Source organism: Struthio camelus, chromosome 11 (assembly GCF_040807025.1).
Source record: "Struthio camelus isolate bStrCam1 chromosome 11, bStrCam1.hap1, whole genome shotgun sequence".
Taxonomy (NCBI): Eukaryota; Metazoa; Chordata; class Aves; order Struthioniformes; family Struthionidae; genus Struthio; species Struthio camelus.
The window spans coordinates 19,869,575-19,884,696 of NC_090952.1; the positions used below are offsets into that span (position 1 = coordinate 19,869,575).

The 15,122-nt window shown below is 42.4% G+C and overlaps 1 protein-coding gene across 6 annotated transcripts in view; it reads left to right on the forward strand.

The window, feature by feature from the left end:
- PCDH11X (protocadherin 11 X-linked) overlaps positions 1-15,122 on the forward strand; it is a 547,477-nt gene that overhangs the window by 261,720 nt on the left and 270,635 nt on the right. For 5 of the 6 annotated variants that reach the window (XM_068957179.1, XM_068957183.1, XM_068957181.1 and 2 more), the window contains one exon: positions 5,695-5,766. The exons of the other annotated variant lie outside the window; for it this stretch is intronic. In XM_068957179.1, the coding sequence (XP_068813280.1) occupies positions 5,695-5,766 (72 nt within the window). The remainder of the gene's footprint in view (positions 1-5,694; positions 5,767-15,122) is intronic. 6 annotated transcript variants of the gene reach the window in all.

The window sequence follows — 15,122 nt, forward strand, 5'->3', positions numbered from 1 at the left end:
TCTTCTTAACCTCTAATAAATCCGAGGTTTGAAGGAAAAAAAAAAAATCCCCAAAAACTATCAATAGGAAGTGGGTTTAAAAAAATATGAATACTAGCTAAATACATCCAGTATTTAGTATCTGAATAAAAAATTTGAGGGCAAGAATTAATTACGTTTGTAGCCTATAGTGATAGTTAAGGAAGGACTGAAAGAAAACTGGTAGCCTTATTTAATAACAGTTTAAAAAAAACTAGTCATATCCATGCGTCAAGTTACCAGATATTGCTAAGATTATTTTGGAACCGCATGTCATGAAACTGAGTGAGGCTTCGACTGAGCCTAATTTAACTCCTTTGCGACAAAGAGGGAAGGGCTTTGCCACAGTTTCCCGTTCTGCATCTTTCAGTGGAGGCGGCTGCCGGGCAGGTCGGGGCTCCGGCCGGGGCAGCGGCGGCTCGGGAAGCTGCTGAACGTGGCCGGCTGCGGGGCCAGGGCTGCACCACGGCACCTTGTTGTGGATCCTCCTAGCCTGTGCAGACACCGGGAACTGAATGCTGGAGGGGAGGGATGCCGTGGGAGTGGAAGAGATCTTGTGCACACAAACAGTTGTCAAAAAAGTAGTTTGAATTGTCTTAAATGCACAAGAGGTTTCTCCCTTTTATTTCAGAAAGGAGACCACGACTGTAGCATCTTAAATACAAAAATGAAATCTATCTTAGCATTATGGCTTCCATAACCTTTTGGAATCCCTCTTATGTTTTATTTTTTCATGTAGTTTTTTGGAAGCATAGCTGGATTATGTATTTGGAGTATCTTTGGAAGATATTACCTGTCAAGTTGTCATAAGTAATTGTATGTTTGTTAACTTACTGTTCCTAATAAACAACAAGAAATATTCATGATGCATTTTATTTCTTCCCTAAATAAGATTTAATTACTACTTTGATTAAATATTAAAGGTTTGTTTTTCTGCTCCAACTAGATAGAAAATTTCAAGTATCGGCAAAATATCTTGTGCACAGTATTTTTACTGCCCGGCCCTTATGCTGCACTTTATTGACTGCTGGCATAATTGATCAGGGTAGTTTCTAGGTGGCAAGGTAGAAGACTGATATGACTGGCTGTATGATGATGGCTCCACAGACTAAAACTTCTTTCTCGCTATCTCACTGAAAATACCTGAAAATTGGACTTGTTGTGGATAGATAGGATTAGCTGGCCTTAGGGAATACTTCATAGTGCCTTTCCCAGTGGGCCAAAGGGTTTGCTAAGATAAAGGAAAACTGTTAAAGCCAATAACACCTTCTGTGGTTTCCTGTCTTTTTTGCCTATACCCATGCCTATACCCAGGCAGCTACGTGGGATGACGAGTAAAGATGTAGAACAGAACGAGTCTCCCTCAGCTCCCTGAATCGATGTCAGCTCCCATCTTTTCCCTCCTTTTTCCCTTTCTGTGGCAGAAGCAGCCTGCCACCTTGACTTTGTGTCAGAATCGAATTTTGTGGACCACTGCTTTAAGCTGGTTCTGGAAGGAAATTTTTAAGGAAGACATTGAAAAGAACATGAGAACTATCGTGGCAAGCAAGAGAATAAGGCAACTGGGGGGAAAGACTGTGGGTATGAACTGGGACTGGGATACTACAGCAAACGACCGAAACCCAAAGTTCCCGGGTTTAACTGGTGAGCGCGTGGTAGCGTAAGACTGTGAAATGTCCTGTTGGCTGGTGCTTTTCACAGGCTAAGGGTTTCGGAAAGCTGGATTCGTGCTGTCGAGGGGTGGGAGCTGAAGGAGCTGTGCGGGCGCTCTGCGCGCTTGTGGAAGGGCAGCTGGCTGATCACAGAAACGAAAGCTCTTTCGCAGGCATGAAAAGACCTCGCTTATTCTAGAAATCATGCCTGCCTGCTTGAGAAACTGTAACCTGCGAGTGTACAAGAGCTAAGGGAACCTTAATGGCACTGCTCAAACCATAATCAATTCAATTTCAACCACGAGGTTGAAATCGTTCCATCTTTATCTCATTATGAGTATAATTTTCTTCTACCTGTGAAACTTAAATGTCAAATTGAGGAAGTGGAAGGAACATAAACAAAAGACTGTGGGCATATTCCTGTTGTTCCTTTAGAGAAATTGTAGAAACTGCGGAACGTCGTAGGAAGATGCTCCCAGCAGAATGGGAGGAGAGAGGCTTCCAAAAAACAATACCTCATTTTAGCAGATGCTTCTTTATCTGTGCAGGAAGAAGCTTGCTGAAGGATTGGTTATTGAACGAGCGCTACTTACATGATCCGTGAAGAATCTGTGTGTGTATGTCAGGCAGTTATAATAAGTTGGTAGCTTGTATAGTAGAAGCCCAGTTGTTACAGTGGCCTGTTGTTCAGCCCAAGGTTTGCACGATGGGATTCTTGCAAGTGCTGCATGCAGCAGATACGCTGCTAGTTAAAAGTGCTAGTGCTGGTTAATGTTAAGCTGGGGCAAACCAGGGCTGTGTTGTGTGGTAGGGCTTTTAATTAGTAGAGCTCAATTCCTAACTTTGTAAGATCAGAATAAGAGCTACATGTGAATGGTTCTACTGAATCATAAAAATAGGGTTTATTCTCCTTGTGTGGAAAGTCTCTAAGGGGAGAAAGCAGTTCCTGCTTTGTTTTTCCTTCTTCCTTGTGCTACAGGACGGAGGCTGCTGACTGCCTGTGGTTGCCCCAGAATCGACTCTGGTTTTGCTCTGCTTGTGCTGTGTCACTACCTGCTGGTGTTGGCCTTTGGAGGGGTGGAGGGCTCTGCCTGCGTGCTGGGCAGGGGCCGCGGCGGGAGGTCAATGGAGGAGAACAGAAGATGCTAGTCTGTAAGAAATTCAGGAGCAAGAGGTGACTGAGTGCTGGAAGGATGTCTGAGAATAAGCATTATCATGTGAGGAGCAGAAAACTGCTCGGGGACCTGCCTACTCTATTCACTTTTCTGGAATTGCCTGTAGCAGGAGGCAGACAACACATGGCTGTGAACTTATTAATAGCATAGAAGGATAGTCTGTAATTTTTTTCCATTTCTGTCAATTAATCCTATTATTATTGGAGAAGCTAGAGAAAGGAAAAGCTCAGTAGGAGGAAGCATATTATCTTTGTAGCTATCCGGTACAACTTTGATAGGATTCACTAGAAATCTTCCATTTTCTTTTTCAACAACATTGAAGTACTTTGGTTGTTTTGAACCTTTCACAGTCTAGACTGAGGGTTAAAAAAGGAAAACTACTGCTGTTTTTTAAAATCTGAAATGTTGGATATCTGTCCTGGCGGCCAGATGCAGCCTGGCTACTTGCTTTGTACTAATTTTGCAGAAAGGCTACACTTTTAACTCAAATGTGGTAGCTGATCAGTTGTGTTTGCCTCACCTACGACTCGAGGCAGTTCATGAAGGTATTTGGAAGTGTTACTTATTGACATGTGAAATACTGAAGACATTTACCTCTTTAGAGTTACAAGAATGTGGATACTGATTTATAATACTTAGCATACTTAACTGGCTGTGCTTGGTGATCATTCAGTTTGGAGCACAGTCTTGAATTATTACTCAAGAGCTTGGAGCACTGTGTCACCTACATGTACTTTTGTGCCCTTTTTCTTCATGAACTCATATATTTGCTTTTCCCTTTTCCTCTCCCCTCTAAAATATAATTAATCAGACTAATGTGGTATGAAAACTGCAAAGTTACAAGGAAAATGATTTCTACAGATTTTTTTTTTTTGTCAGTTCATAGCAGGATATCCCATATGGAATTGTTATGGTATCTTGGCACCACAATTCATACGTTTCATATTTGTCACTATGTGTTTGGTTCCCTTTGATGCTTGATTATTATATTTAAAGATAGATTATAAGGTAGAATACATTCACTTGTGCATACAGGAAAAACACAGATTTCCCATTCAAGGTGCATTTATTTTAACTCTGAGCATTCACTGCATCTGTGATTATTTTCTTTTTTGTCTGAAAATGCATTTATTGTCTTATTTCAAGATTGAATCGTGTTCCGTTGCTACCCCAAAATATAACGTCACAAAAAATGGTAAGAACGATTGCCTGTAGTCTATTATTACAAGCAATCCAAACTGCCAAAACAAAATAGCCATTTAATAAGATGGCTTTTTGAAATGAGCCCTGTGCATGGGTCATGCTAACTGAAGTTGCCCACAAACTCTGTCTTTTTAAAAATGTTCCCTATTAAATGATTATATTTTATTATATATGACAGCCAGTCAATGGCATATCTCTCCCTCTCCTTGTCAGTCCTGGCTGCCTCTGTGGGCATTTAGATCACTCTGATCTGAGACCTGGATAACATGCTATTTATATTGTGTGTTGTCAAAGGCTTATCCAAAAAGTAGTGTGTTAGAAATCTTGTATTTCAAGAGGAGGAAGGATTTTATTAAAAAGCCGGACCCTTAAATAGTATCTTTCAGCAGAGGACCTACTTTTGTGAATTTCGTTGTCCCCGTTTTACAACTGAAAGAAATTAGAGAGAAAGGAAACGGAGGAGACTCGTCCATATTTATGCAGCAGCGCTGAAGTGCGAGAAGTTTCACTACAATTTATAAAGTTCCTGCCCTGGGAAAGTCGTCTGGAGCAACTTAAACGGAGGGAATGCCAATATCCACTCTAGAAAGTCAGATCCTGTCTTGTGCACAGAACTTGCAGTTCTATTGTGTAAAGCAGGAAGCCCTTTAAAATAGGTAGTGAGCATTTTTAAAATGGTAATTAATAATGACGCTTGCTATTTACCTTTATAGTAAGTCTGATGTACTCTTATAAGGGTTCAGGAGTGGTTGTCAGATGGCTGAAGCAGCCCATCAGTCCCAGTGCTCAAAAAACCTTCTGCACTTACAGAGTAGAGCAATTACATGTATTAACAAGTACTTGCAAGATGCTTTGGTCATACTAAAGAACTTGGCAATGTGAAGAGTTAGCAAATCTAATTCTTTGAAGACTACTTTAATCTATGTAATTATATAGACTTTGTACTTGGGGTCAATCTTTGAAAAATTCCAAGGTAGTGTAAAGTTGAAGATACAACGCAGACTTTAAATAATGGGGATGGCAAATTGTTTCATCCCTTGATTTTTAGGGTGTAGGATTTCCTAACATTCCTTTCTTCCGTAATATTTCTTTTAGTTCAGCTATTTAATTTAATTCCACTGTAGTCTATGTCCTTTTTTCAAGATATATATTCAACATACCATAACCTAGGGAGAAAACAGAATAGAAACCAGAGTTCTCCCTTAGATCATACTGCTGAATATTTGGTAAATCAGTTGATCTTTTTGTCTGAGGTTTTTTCATCTGTAACTATTTGGTAACCTTTGTAATCACGTAGTAACCATCCACTGGGGATAAAGAAATGCAAATAAATAGCTTACTATTATCTTTTTGTGTGAAAGCTGTTGTAAAATGGGATGGCAGCAATATTTAAAGACGGCGTGATACTAGATTACTGTTTAGCACAGTGACCCTATAAATACAGGCAGCCCTCTCCCCTGCTCTCCTTGGAAGTTAAAGCGACTCTATGAAGATAAGGTTACTTAGCTGCAAAAATACTAGACCTGTAGTCTACTTGATTGCAGTCATGATTTGTGCGTGAGTAGTGTTTTCATTCCCACAAGGGAAATTAATGCTGATGGAGTTGTTGAACGGATAACCTGATGCATACTTTTCTCTCCTAAAAGCACACAAAAGAAATGGGAAGGCCACAAACTCCTTTAAAAGAAACAACCTTGGAGCCATGGACTCAGCCACAGGTAGGCTAGAACAACTTTTCTGATTATGTTCTTCTATAACAATGATTTCTGTAAGTCTTAATTGAATCAAGCAATTCAGGGCTCTAAAGAAATACTGCAACATGTAGCTGTGCGTTTTTTGTCACTGCATGTCAAAACGATTCGTTTCAGTGTTTGGCTATCAGGACCATTTGTACTGTTCTTCTTAAGCTAAACCCTCGGGATCCGATTCAGCTTTTTTCCAAGGCAGAAGTGCCAGCATTATCTTAACTTCAGTTTGTGTTACTTACGTGCTTAGGATTTTGCAAAACTTTGCAGCGTTGTGTTGCTCTGTTTTTAACGTATACCACTGTAACTCAGGTCAAAATTAGAACAATTCTCGTTTATGAGTGGTGTGTCAAGAAACCGAGCATCTTCTGGTGTAGAAATGAAATTTGTGGAGTGTTATTTTGAAGGGCAGGCTAGAAAATTCAACCTATTGCGTCATCAGGATCTATCCAAAGAGGCAGTACTTAATCATGCAAAAAGAGAAATGAAGAGACTCATGTGCAATACTTACCTTCCTTAACATAAAGTGCCTTAAACGTGTGGGCTTTGTACCTGTGTATTTACTTGAGCAAATCAGTTTCTCCAGATTTCTTACACACAACAATCCAGAGTAATTTTTGCTACTTAGGGAATATCCCTGTGTATCAGTGTACTGTTCTGTACATTGAAATATTAGGCTTCTGGGGTGATGGGAGGGAAGGAAAGAGCCAGTTCTTAGCTCCTCAGTAGCTGAGGTAAAAGGGGATACTGTTGTTACAGGGGTAAGGATTGGGATTGTGCAAGAGGAGGAGCTGGGGCAGATGGAGATGAGGTAGGGCCAGGAAGAGCAACCTGGAGAACCAGGCTTCTTCTGCAACCTCTCTGCCAGGGCAAGGTGGCTGCTGCTTTCTGTGGATGTGAGGGCATTTTTCCCTCAACAGCTATTGCATTTCCAACACACGTGCCGCAGTGCCTCTTCCTGACGGCAGCAAGCCTCACCTCTGCTTTGCAGGGTTCACTCGGTGTTAAAGTTGGTCGGAAATCTATAGCTGTCTTCCCCAAGCTGAGAGTTTGCGGTTATAGCCATCTGCATACTTGGCCCGTGCAGAGAGCTGATCTTTGGCAAAGATGGAGAGGACCAGGCAGAGGTAGCACCCCGCATCCGTAGACTGTAGTCTGCGTGGGCTCTGCCAGCTGTCCTTAGACTAAGCGCTCTGCCCAAGCAAGTATTCTCTTATTTGGTTAGCGTCTAGTTCTTACAGACCAAGTGCATGGAAATCGTAGAACTCACGCTTGTTTTAGAGGCATGCTTCCTCTGAAAGCGGGTGGTAAATGCAGAACGTGCACTTACAAGTAGAAATAATAAACACACATCTCTAGTATTGCTAACTTCATCAGTACTTGAGTGCAGTTTTTTATTAGTTGTGATGCTGACTGTGCAGGCTCTTTTGGTAAGATCTATGGAGCTGATTACAATTTGATAGCATTGCTGGTAGTTCTTAAAAGGCAAGTTCTTCACTGCGGTCACGCATACGTGATATCCCTGCTTGTGTTCCCCTGCTTGTGTACAGGAAGGCAAGAGTTACCCAAAAAGACACAAGCCTTGCGCTGTAGGGAAATCCCTCAGCTGCCTGCCACTCTGCAAAACGTAGGATCTTACCTCCTTACTAACGTAACTGTTCCCAGACGTAGCGCGTGTCCTGGCTGTTTGCAGGTACTGCATAGCTGAAACGCGGAACATCTCTCTCCAGGCACTTGCTAACCGCAGTAATTAAGCATGCTTTCATCTGGGTCTGTGATCTCTAGTGTTTATACGCAGGAGCACAGGAGCTAGCTATGGTCCGTAGTTAGTGTGAGACAGGCAGGCGCCCCTAATACGCAGGCACAAAGCTGTTGAGGAAGGTGGGCCCGTCGGGCCGTTACTGCCCAAGAGCTAATGAATCGTTACGGGGTGGCTCACGGGCTCCTCCTGGTTCCCTGTTTGCGGCGCGCATGGCGGAGCATGGAGGTAGAGAGCTTGGAGTAAGGGCTGGAGTCCAATTTATTGTCCAGGAAGAGCGGGTTTTGGCTTCCGAGCTGTGAGCGGAGGAGCCAAAGCCGCCGGCGCGGTGAGCGGCGCGCCGGGGCTGCTGCGCGCCGGCGCGGGTGGCCCAGAGCTCCTCGGTTGCAGCTGCTAAGCCCTGGTGTTGTGAGAGGGCTGCCAGCGCTGCTGATGGCGCTTGGGTCAGCAAAACCTCCCAGTCGAGGAAATATTGTCCGGGACTGTCCCAGGGCTGAGGAGAGTCTTTATTCTTCCTGAGTGTGTATATATATACATATATATATTCACTATGTCATGTGGTTGATTTTGGTAGCTGCGTTTAGCACTGCTTTTAGGTAATAGCTACACAGATATATGCAAAATATTTGTGTCGTTCCTTTTCACTTTGGCGGGGGAGGGGGAACTGTTGCTTTAAAAATATATATATAAAAAAAGCTAACACCCATATGCTTTTTTGTTTTCTGGAGAAAAGAAATGTACTCAACAAAATCAAAAACTGCTGGAGCCATTATTGTAGCAGAAAATTAAATTAGTTGTTAATTCTTCCATGGATGTAATTCTGGCCCCTGCAAATCCCTCCTTAGATATTTTGTATAAAGTGAGTAAAAATTCATGGCATGGATAAAGACTTTGTCTATTTTATGAGCAACAGGCAAATGATCCAAATGGTGCTCGTAAAGCAAATGGTTCCCAACTCTAAAAGGAGGAGGAATATATTTGAAATCCACTGGAATGAACCATGAGTAAAAACAACTTTTGTTTACAAGAAAGTGCCATTCATATGAAAGTGTGGTTTTTTGGTTGTTTCCTAAAGGGAGATACTCAGCCCTTTGTACTCAGCATCACTACTTAATAATAATTTAAAAAAAAATACATTTTCTTGGGCTCCTTACTGCCTGTTCAGTGTTCAGAGTTGCTCTGGGATACGTTTTTATCAGCAGAGAGAGCGGGGGGTGAAAAAGCCTGAGAGCACAGCTTTAGTGTTCAGGGCCAAAAACAGTCATTGAAGCAAAAAGTACCACATCTGTCCCCTAATATCTAGGAAGTGAGAAGATGCTATATATTAGTAGTTGGACAATTTTATGTAGAGGTTTTAGCTGGAGAACAAGGAAGCGGTGCTTTTTATGCGGAAGGAAGGGAGACACTGTAGGTTTCGCGTTCTGCCATAGTCCTGGTTTCCCCTGTTTGTTCAGGTTTCATCTTACAGAAGTAGCCAAGACAAATTTGCTTTGTCAGGCTAATTTTTTATTCTGTTTTTAGCTATGTTTTAATTAATTAAAGGAATATTAATTTATTTAATAAATTAAAGAATCGTGACATTGCCGAAGTGGGAATCCTTTTTCCTGGCTATGCCTTTTAACTTGCAGTTTTCTATATCTCTTTATGGGAACTCAGTGGATAGAAGCTGATGTTACTGTCTGGAAAATAAAGTACGAGACCGTCGTTCTGTGTGATCTCTGACTGATAAATCTGGGACATGACTTTTCCAGATAAAGAACATGTGCGGTAGTAGTTGCCCAAATAGCCTTGTCACTGGTTCACAAGCTTTATTTAAATGTTAAAATACCATACATTTCTGTGGTTATGGTGGGGTTTTTTGCTGCTTTGCCTGATTAAACATTTAGCTGATAAACCCTGTCAAGGCTGTTCAGAGCTACTGCAGTTAAGAATAGCTATTTATAGCCTCTATTTTTATGGTCAGCTTGACACAGGACAATTTAAAGTGAAGCTAATCTATTACTGGTTAAATTTTTGAAGTTTGCTGACACCATTTTTAAATGTGAATTTTATATGCTAATGTCTTAAAACAATATTGATCAGGATTATTGTGATTCAGAACCAAGTAGCTTTATTGCCCCAAAGGGTAAATGTAGCAAGAAAGAATAAAGATTAATGAAAACCGGGAACAAGAACAACGTTTAAGGTTACATAGCACAAAACTGCAGCAGTGGCAAATAGTCAGTTTTGCCAGCTTGGCGAATACAGTAAAACTTCCACTATTCAGTTGCAGAATATTTTTATAATTTAAATCTTTTTACTCTTACATTACTGTTGATTCAGAATCTAAAATGGTGTATACAAGTGATTCCTAAACATTTTTAACAGCATAAAATGAGAGAAGGTGGTAGTATTAGAATTAATAAGTAAATAAAATCTACAGCTCTAACACCTGCAGGTGTTCTCACTCATATTAATGGCTAAAATGTCAAGGTACAGTTACGTCAATTTTCATGGCCTATATCTAGCATAGTAGCTTTAATGAACAGGTTAATTTACCCCCTTTTATCACGCTCTTCCTCCCTCACAAATGCTATGTAGTTGACATTGTCATTGGGAACCCAGAGAATGATGATCCTGAAGGTTTATATTTTCTCCTTATAGCTCTTTGTGAGGGTTAAATGTCGAGGGATTAAGATTTGTTAATCTCAGGTAATGCAAATTCGTGTATGTTTTACAAATAACCAACATGTAGCACCAATGTGGTTTTATTACCGCCTGCTGTTACTAATGAGCGTGACGGACAGGAGCAATAAGATACAGAGCAAGTGTGCAACCATTTATCTCTCAAAAGGAAAGGAGGAAAGTTATTTGTTTCCTCTTTTATAGTTTTGTTTTTTGTTTGTGTGCAGTGTAAAGTCCGTGCCTTTTTTTTTTTTTAAGGAAATGGAATTACTTTTTATGGAAAGGCAAAAACACTCAGACTGAAACCTAATTACAAATGATAGAGTGCAGTATTTTTTCTGCTCAATTTTAAAGAATCACTTTATAATCTTGGAACAGTGGATAACAACATCACTAATCCAATATTTTAACAGTAAATACGTTTGATGATGGGAATTGCTACACTAATCTTATATCCCTCCACAGTATAGTTAAGAAATCCACAGGGGGTTTCACTAATCAGTTTTTGTAAAGTAAATCAAGTCATGTAATTCTTGTTCGCTCTAAACGCCTTGCAACTGCAGGCAGAACCATGTGCCTTCCTTTTTGTTCTTTTCATCACTTTTGTGCCCTAATCTGCAGCCGTGCCTTCTCCTTCAACGTGCAGGAAAAAGGACTTTCGGAAAGAAGCGTCTCCAAGCTCCTTCTGACAGAGACTACCTGGTGTTACCCAAGTTTGTAGATCACCCCGTTACCCTCGTGTGCCGTGGCAGAACGGGCGTGCTGCGGCTGGAGCGTGTCTGCCTCCTTCAGAGAGGAGAGGACATTCCAATAGCGAATGTTACCTAAACACACTCACTTGTACTTGTAGTAGATCTGGGTTAACCTACTTAGTTTAGACCCCAATTTTACTGGACAGTGAGGTATCTTGCAGCATGGCTTGTGTTCTTCTTGTTTTCTACAAAGCCATCAAAATTAAAATGATTTTGTATTTTCAAGTTAGAAACAATAGGATGTTTTACAGCAGGAAAAAATGCTGGCCTCTGTGGTTAGGATCGGGAGTAGTCAGCATGGATTCACCAAGGGGAAATCATGCTTGACCAATTTCTCCAAGCCTCCTGTGATGGAATGACTGGCTGGGTAGATGAGGGGAGAGCAGTGGATGCTGTCTACCTGGACTGCAGCAAGGCTTTGACACTGTCTCCCATCACATCCTTGTAGGTAAACTTAGGAAATGTGGGTGAGATGAGTGGACAGTGAGGTGGATTGAGAACTGGCTGGATGACAGAGCTCAGAGGGTTGTGGTCAGTGGCGCAGTCTAGCTGGAGGCCTGTAGCTAGCGGTGTCCCCCAGGGGTCAGTCCTGGGTCCAGCCTTGTTCAATATATTCATCAATGATCTGGAGGAAGGGACAGAGTGCACCCTCAGCAAGTTTGCTGATGATACTAAACTGGGAGGAGTGGCTGACACACCAAAAGGCTGTGCTGCCATTCAGAGGGACCTGGACAGGCTGGAGAGGTGGGCGGAGAGGAACCTCCTGAAGTTCAACAAAGGCAAGTGCAGGGTCCTGCACCTGGGGAGGAAGAACCCCATGCACCAGTACAGGCTGGGGGTTGACCTGCTGGAAAGCAGCTCTGCCGAGAAGGACCTGGGAGTGCTGGTGGACAGCAAGTTAAACATGAGCCAGCAGTGTGCCCTTGTGGCCAAGAAGGCCAATGGTCTCCTGGGGTGCATGAGGCAGAGTGTTGCCAGCAGGTCGAGGGAGGTGATCCTGCCCCTCTCCTCAGCCCTGGTGAGGCCTCCCCTGGAGTACTGTGTCCAGTTCTGGGCTCCCCAGTCCAAGAGAGACATGGCACTCCTGGAGAGAGTCCAGTGAAGGGCTACCAAGATGATGAGGGGACTGGAGCATCTCTCCTCTGAAGAAAGGCTGAGAGAGCTGGGCCTGTTCAGCCTGGAGAAGAGAAGACTGAGAGGTGATCTCATCAATGTGTATAAGTATCTGGAGGGAGGGTGTCAAGAGGATGGGGCCAGACTCTTCTCGGTGATGCCCAGTGACAGGACAAGAGGCAACGGGCAGAAACTGAATCACAGGAATTTCCATCTGAACATGAGGAAAAACTTCTTCACTGTGAGGGTGACTGAGCACTGGAACAGGTTGCCCAGAGAGGTGGTGGAGTCTCCTTCGCTGGAGATATTCAAAACCCACCTGGATGCGATCCTGGGCAATATGCTCTAGAGGACCCAGCTTGAGCAGGGAGGTTGGACTAGATGATCTCCAGAGGTCCCCTCCAACCTCAACCATTCTGTGATTCTCATTCTGTGGTTAAATTTTTCGGAATGAGTAATTAATGAGAATTCTGTACTGATGCTGAACGGCACATTTTATTCCACAGTTCATGAAAACTTGACTTATTTTTCATAAACCCCTGGTGTGCTCTGTTTCCTTAGCTCACTGCAGCTGCCCATAGGATTCTCAATTGATGTAAGTTGCAGGAAAGGGAAGCTCTGTTTCTGGCTCACTGTGTTCAGCTTAGGTATAAATCAGTCACCTGAATAGACCTATGCAGTGTAAGTATACCCTGATTATATTTAGTCTTAGAGAGTCTGTACGTACACTCAAAATAATCCTGTTTTATTTGGTGCCTTCATAAATCTACATGTGCCTCAAGTATGTTTCTTATTTAAAAGAACTTCAGTTATAATCCTGAGCTCTGATGCAACAGACTTAGTAAATTAAAGAAAAAGTTCAAATCAACATGGAAGGATTTGGCCTTCTAAAGGCAATTATATTTGACCATATAAATATTGGAAGTGTTTTGAGCACTTCAATCCTAAAGACCTGAGTTTGCGCGCCTCAGGACGGAGGCCTTGCAAACAAGAAGCACTCTGGAAGCAGTCCGTTGTTTTGGTCTGCAGTGAGTGCCAGCAGGGATGAAATAGTATTTTACTGAGAAACTTGAAAGAAAAACACGGTAGTTTTGGCACTTTGAAAATAATTATAATGGGGTACCCAAATAACAGATACCCTAATAAATATTTAATCTTTCTGGCACCAACTAGAACAACTGTGAAGTGTGTGGCTGCCACCAAAGTACAAACCTAGCTTCTCTCAGGTAACGGTGCTATTTCGTCTTAGCTGTGCTTCCCAGGTGTGGTCTGTAGAGCAGTCATAACATCTGCTGTTCCCAGTGTGACTGAAAATCAGGATACAGTTCTGGAGAGTGACTTAATAGAAGGCAACTTATTAACTGGAAAATGAGCACTAACCATTTCCAGTTGAGAACCTTAAAATGACATTTTCCCCTGCTTATTGCATTTAGTATGGAATACAAAAATACCAATATGCCAGAGCCCAAATATCAGAGCTGCCGAGTGGAAAACGGGGGGATAGTGAAGGTTTCTAGTCCTTAATACATTTAAATATTTAGATCTTTTTTAAATTCCTTTGCTCAGACTCTGAAGAACATCTCTTCTGTCTTGTCCACTGTGACAGCTGTGTCGTCTGCCTGATTTCAGTGGTTCCCCTCTTCGGCGTTGTCCTCCTCTTGCATCTGACGTGTCAGAGTTGTTATTCCAGGCTCCAACAGCAGGCTGAATGAGGAACGAATGGCTCTCAGCAGAAGGCGTGCTCGGCTGTACGGCAGTACCCGGCAGTCCAGCCCGGGCTGCGCGCAGAGGGGCCGCCGCGGAAAGCACCCTGTCGGTGTGCAGCCTGCTGTAGCTATGGGGGGAGAGGCCCGTTTAAGAACGGGGACTTGATTTATTCTGCACTGCTGTATGTTGAATTGGATGAGATGGGTTATTCAACAGTGAAATATCCAATGACACTGATGAAAAAGTGCAGACAGACAGCTACTCTTTTATCTTGTAAGAAGCTGGAAAGCCCTGTCAGTGTTGAAGTAAATCACCAAGGGCTGGCTTTCAGAAAATGCAGATGAGATCTTCAAGGTGCTTAGTTATGTGGTGGGCTCTTCAGAAAGGCTTTCCTCGCGACGGTATTTCTTCTGACATCATTCCCGTTTGGCAAGAAAGCGAGACGTGCCCATTATTTAGGAGAAAGCACTGAGTAACAAAATCATTAAGTTGCATTGGACTGTAACGTACTTGCTCTGAGCTGTGCTCAGTGTGCATAAATCTTAAAACAGAAAACATAAACAAGACAAGAGTCACAGAGGTGTCAATTTTTCCAGCGTCCAGTTTGATGTCACTCACGGAGCAGTTAGCTGTAATATAAGGCTACATTGTACATGGGAACAAGAACATCCTCTTAACTCCTGCAGCTGACTGATGTATTTGTGCATCTCGGAATAAAAGGCAGTCTGAAATATGAAGGAGTAGTCTGAAAAGCTTTTGGAAAGCGTGAGCATAATAAATTTCTGATCTTGTGCTTAAAACCTTAAAAACGGTATCAGCTTCAGAGTGGACCTTTGCACAAAGAGGAACTGAATAAGGGAATGCTTGCCTTGGGAAGTGCCAGGTTTATAACCATCTTTTAGGCTCCTGTTTTTTTTTTCTTCCCACGCTATGCTGCTAGGAACCATTTAACCATTTATGCTTGGTTGTTGTGTTACTTGTTTTTTTTTTTTTTTAACTATAAACTTGTGTAAGTTTTAATAATGATGTTTATGCCTCCCTTCCCGAGCAGTTAGTGGTACGAATTTTATGCTCCTGGATAGTGAACACAGATACTGCCGTAAAAACTTACCCTGGGAAACAATATAAGCAGAGCTAGGGCATAGGAAGTGCTCACACAGGGACTGCCCACATTGGTCAACAATCTGTAACTTTTCTATTGGCCATAAGGGAAGAAAAGCCTGCATTCCCAGAAGGATTTTCATGGAGAGGGGAGATTGTGCTGGCAGCAGCCCAAGACAACTCCAAGCCGTTTATGTCCATCTGACTGCGCGTGCCTCTGTCACGCTACAGCA